A 5,769-nucleotide genomic window follows, 5' to 3' on the forward strand; every position below is an offset into this window, starting at 1 on the left:
CGCCGCACGCCCAGAGGCGAAGCGCTCGTGCCCGACACCCCCTCACACGCCTCTCCTCCTCCTTCCCCGTTCTGGATCTGGGCGGCGCGCCCGACGCCGCCGTCGATCCCCGTCGCCGCCGCCGCTCGACCTCGTCGCCTTCCCACACTGCCTCCTCAACCCTCCTCCCCGACCGACCTCCTAGCGCCTCTGCTTCCTCCTGGCGCCGCCCCGCCATCGCCGCCTCGACCCCGACTCCGTCGCCCGAAGCCGTCCCGGACGCCGCCGGACTTCCCCGTCTACGCGCGTCGTCCCCGTCCACCTCCTCGTTCCCCCGCTGCCTGAACCCCTGCAGCTCCCCTGTGAGGATCCACCCCCTACCCTCCTTCCCCTCCTCCCGTGCGCCGCGGCCTCGTCCGCGCGACCGACGCCATGCCCGCCCACTCCGGCCGCTCGTCGCACTCGCACGCCCGCGTCGTAGCTCGCGCCGCCCGCCCTCAGTGGCCTCACCCGTCGCACGCTCCACGCCACTAGGCTCCCCCGCCACGGCCCCTGCTCGCCGCTTCACCGCGGGCAGCGCACCGCCCCGGCCACGGCCTCGCCCCGGGCACCGCTCGCGCCGACGGCGCCCCTCACCTGCGCCTCGCCGTTCCTCACCGTGGTCTGCGCCCTTCCGCGTGCACCGGCCCGTGCCGCCACCGCAGCCACTGCTCGCCGCCTGGCGCCCGCGCAGCTCCGGCCCTTTCCGTCTCTGGCCGCAACCACCTCCACCGCCCTCTCGCGCGACCCCCGCCGACCTCTGCGGCAGTTCGCCACTCGGCCGAGCTCGCCGGTGCCGTTCCTGGCCGGCCTCTCTGCGGCCCTGGTGGTCGCCCGACGCCGGCGCCCATCAGTGCCCGCTCGACCCTCATACGGGTCGGGCGTCGGCAACGCTCCAGCACCCGTAACCGCCCCGATAGGCCACTGTGCCACTGGACAACGGGGCCCACCCCCCTGTGAATGAATTAAAAAAAAGGAAATTAATAATAAGTAAATAAAAATGTTAATTGATTAATTAATTAACTTAATTAATCCCATTTAATTAAGCTAATTAAACATTAGGAACCTAATTAACTAATTAAACTGATTAATAGGTTAATTAGGTTACTGTACCTATGACATGCGGGACCCACACGTCAGTGACCCAGTCAACACCTCTGTTGACTGCTGACGTCATGATGACGTCAGCAGACACTATTCTGGATAAGGTTGATTAAATTAAATAAATAAATCCTAAAAATGATTTAAATCTTTTAAAAATTAATATAAAATAAACCGTAGCTCGGATGGAAAAACTTTGTACATGAAAGTTGCTCAGAACAACGAGACGAATTTGAATATGCAGCCCGTTTATCCGCCACGCATCCCTAGCATAGCGAACACGCAACTTTCCCCCTCTGTTTCATCTGTCCGAAAACGCGAAACACCGGGGATACTTTCCCGGATGTTTTCCCCCCTTCACCGGTATCACCTCATACCGCGATAGGGCACCCCTAGCACCGATACTTGTCATGTCATGCATCGCTATGCATCTGTTTGCTTAAATATTTATTGTTTCTCCCCCCTCTTCTCTCGCTAGACACCGGGACCGACGCCGCTGCTACCCAGTATGACTACGGAGTTGACGATCCCTCTCTCTTGCCAGAGCAACCAGGCAAGCCCCCCCCCCTTGATCACCAGATATCGCCTACTCTTCTCTATACCGCTTGCATTAGAATAGTGTAGTATGTTACTGCTTTCCGTTATTCCTATCCTGATGCATAGCCTGTCCTTGCTACTACTGTTGTTACCTTACCTGCAATCCTAATGCTTAGTATAGGAAGCTAGTTTTTCATCAGTGGCCCTACATCCTTGTCCGTCTGCCATGCTATACTATCGGGCCGTGATCACTCGGGAGTTGATCACGGGTATATACTATATACTTTATACATGATACATGTGGTGACTAAAGACGGGTCGGCTTGAGGAGCACCCGCGAGTGGATCTTTGAGGCGGAGCGACAGGGCAGGTTCCGACCACCTAGGAGAGAGGTGGGCCTGGCCCTGGTCGACGTTCGCGAATACTTAACACGCTTAACGAGATCTGGATATTTAATCCGAGTCTGGCCATTTGGTCTATACGCACTAACCATCTACGCGGGAGTAGTTATGGGTATCCCGGCGTCGTGGTATCAGCCGAAGCCTTCGTGACGTCAGCGACTGAGTGGCGCGCGCCGGATTGGAACGTAAGCCTGCTCTTGTATTAAGGGGGCTAGTTCTGCTTCCGGCCGCGTACGCAACGTGCAGGTGTGCTAAGGGCGATGGGCCCAGACCCCTGTGCGCTTAGGTTTAGACCGGCGTGCTGACCTCTCTGTTGGTCTAGGTGGGGCTGCGACATGTTGATCTTCCGAGGCCGGGCATGACCCAGGAAAGTGTGTCCGGCCAAATGGGATCGAGCGTGTTGGGGTATGTGGTGCACCCCTGCAGGGAAGTTAATCTATTCGAATAGCCGTGATCTTCGGTAACAGGACGACTTGGAGTTGTACCTTGACCTTATGACAACTAGAACCGGATACTTAATAAAACACACCCTTCCAAGTGCCAGATACAACCGGTGGTCGCTCTCTCTCAGGGATGCGAGGAGGGGATCGCCGGGTAGGATTATTGCTATGTGATGTTACTTGGAGGACTTCAGTCTACTCCCTTCTACATGCTGCAAGACGGAGGCTGCCAGAAGCGTAGTCTTCGAAAGGATTAGCTATCCCCCTCTTATTCTGGCTTTCTGCAGTTCAGTCCACCGATATGGCCTTTTACACATTTACCCATGCATATGTAGTGTAGCTTCTTGCTTGCGAGTACTTTGGATGAGTACTCACGGTTGCTTTCTCCTCCTTTTCCCCCTTTCCTTTCCTTCTGGTTGTCGCAACCAGATGCTGGAGTCCAGGAGCCAGACGCCACCGTCGACGACGACTCCTACTACACCGGAGGTGCCTACTACTACGTGATGCCCGCTGACGACGACCAGGAGTAGTTAGGAGGATCCCAGGCAGGAGGCCTGCACCTCTTTCGATCTGTATCCCAGATTGTGCTAGCCTTCTTAAGGCAAACTTGTTTAACTTATGTCTGTACTCAGATATTGTTGCTTCTGCTGACTCGTCTATGATCAAGCTCTTGTATTCGAGCCCCCGAGGCCCCTGGCTTGTAATATGATGCTTGTATGACTTTTTATTTGTAGAGTTGTGTTGTGATATCTTCCCGTGAGTCCCTGATTTTGATCGTACACGTTTGCGTGTATGATTAGTGTACGATTAAATCGGGGGCGTCACACTCTCCAGCAAATGTTGACGTACTTGCTTTTGTAATTCTAGTAAATCCAAAATTCGTCCAAAATTCATGAAACTTGGCATGCTATCATGGAGCAGCATCAACATGCCGTGGTAAATTTTATGTCCCATTTGGGGCAGGTTTGGGTATAAGCTTCTCTTAAACTAGAGCTTCTCACAAAAAGTGTGATGGTTTCGGTAGGGAATGTTTCACCTTTCTGGATGAAACGATATCCGTTGCCTCTTCTTGATTTCAAATTTTTTCCTAGTGTCAACATAGAACAACAGGAGTGTTGTGTCAATTTTTTGGATTTTTCGGGGTTCGCTTGGACATTTTTATACACTAACTGAGTTTTCTATGCATTCATGTGCATAATTCAAATTTGAACTACAGGCACATGCTCTAATGCATATAAATTAGTTGAAAATTCAAATCTGGATCCTTGGTTGCATGCTTCGGTCCGATGCAAGAAATGGCAATGAATGTCAAACACCCTGCCACCGTCACTCGGCCGCAAACATTGAGATACCTCGTTTTTAAATTCTAGTAAATCCAAAGCTCGTCTAAAATTCATGAAACTTGGCATGCTGTCATGGAGCGACATTAACATGTCGTGGTAAATTTTTTGTCCTATTTGGGGCATGTTTGGGGATATGCTTCTCACAAACCAGAACTTCTCACACAAGCCTGATGGTTTCGGTAGGGAACGTTTCACCTTTCTGTATGAAATGATATCCATTGCCTCTTCTCGATTTCAATTTTTTTGCTAGTGTCAACATAGAACAACAGGAGTGTTGTGTCAATTTTTGGGATTTTTCGGGGTTCGTTTGGACATTTTTATGCATTAATTGAGTTTTCTATTCATTTATGTGCATAATTCAAATTTGAACTACAGGCACATGCTCTAATGCATATAAATTAGTTGAAAATTCAAATCTGGATCCTTGGTTGCATGCTTAGGTCCGATGCAAGAAATGGCAATGAATGTCAAACACCCTGCCACCGTCACTCGGCCGCAAACATTGAGATACCTCGTTTTTAAATTCTAGTAAATCCAAAGCTCGTCTAAAATTCATGAAACTTGGCATGCTGTCATGGAGCGACATTAACATGTCGTGGTAAATTTTTTGTCCTATTTGGGGCATGTTTGGGGATATGCTTCTCACAAACCAGAACTTCTCACACAAGCCTGATGGTTTCGGTAGGGAACGTTTCACCTTTCTGTATGAAATGATATCCATTGCCTCTTCTCGATTTCAATTTTTTTGCTAGTGTCAACATAGAACAACAGGAGTGTTGTGTCAATTTTTGGGATTTTTCGGGGTTCGTTTGGACATTTTTATGCATTAATTGAGTTTTCTATTCATTCATGTGCATAATTCAAATTTGAACTACAGGCACATGCTCTAATGCATATAAATTAGTTGAAAATTCAAATCTGGATCCTTGGTTGCATGCTTCGGTCCGATGCAAGAAATGGCAATGAATGTCAAACACCCTGCCACCGTCACTCGGCCGCAAACATTGAGATACCTCGTTTTTAAATTCTAGTAAATCCAAAGCTCGTCTAAAATTCATGAAACTTGGCATGCTGTCATGGAGCGACATTAACATGTCGTGGTAAATTTTTTGTCCTATTTGGGGCATGTTTGGGGATATGCTTCTCACAAACCAGAACTTCTCACACAAGTGTGATGGTTTCGGTAGGGAATGTTTCACCTTTCTGTATGAAATGATATCCGTTGCCTCTTCTTGATTTCAATTTTTTTGCTAGTGTCAACATAGAACAACAGGAGTGTTGTGTCAATTTTTTGGATTTTTCGGGGTTCGCTTGGACATTTTTATACACTAACTGAGTTTTCTATGCATTCATGTGCATAATTCAAATTTGAACTACAGGCACATGCTCTAATGCATATAAATTAGTTGAAAATTCAAATCTGGATCCTTGGTTGCATGCTTCGGTCCGATGCAAGAAATGGCAATGAATGTCAAACACCCTGCCACCGTCACTCGGCCGCAAACATTGAGATACCTCGTTTTTAAATTCTAGTAAATCCAAAGCTCGTCTAAAATTCATGAAACTTGGCATGCTGTCATGGAGCGACATTAACATGTCGTGGTAAATTTTTTGTCCTATTTGGGGCAGGTTTGGGTATAAGCTTCTCTTAAACTAGAGCTTCTCACAAAAAGTGTGATGGTTTCGGTAGGGAATGTTTCACCTTTCTGGATGAAACGATATCCGTTGCCTCTTCTTGATTTCAAATTTTTTCCTAGTGTCAACATAGAACAACAGGAGTGTTGTGTCAATTTTTTGGATTTTTCGGGGTTCGCTTGGACATTTTTATACACTAACTGAGTTTTCTATGCATTCATGTGCATAATTCAAATTTGAACTACAGGCACATGCTCTAATGCATATAAATTAGTTGAAAATTCAAATCTGGAT

At 48.5% G+C, this 5,769-nt stretch overlaps 1 protein-coding gene across 1 annotated transcript in view; it reads left to right on the plus strand.

The window, feature by feature from the left end:
* Positions 1 to 411: 411 nt before the first annotated feature.
* LOC125554702 (NAC domain-containing protein 75-like) overlaps positions 412 to 5,769 on the plus strand; it is a gene marked incomplete at its 3' end in the record, with an annotated part of 57,648 nt that continues 52,290 nt past the window's right edge. The window contains exons 1-2 of the mRNA XM_048718167.1: positions 412 to 443; positions 514 to 922. Coding sequence (XP_048574124.1) covers positions 412 to 443; positions 514 to 922 — 441 coding nt within the window. The remainder of the gene's footprint in view (positions 444 to 513; positions 923 to 5,769) is intronic.

Source organism: Triticum urartu, chromosome 4 (genome assembly GCF_003073215.2).
Source record: "Triticum urartu cultivar G1812 chromosome 4, Tu2.1, whole genome shotgun sequence".
Lineage (NCBI taxonomy): Eukaryota > Viridiplantae > Streptophyta > Magnoliopsida > Poales > Poaceae > Triticum > Triticum urartu.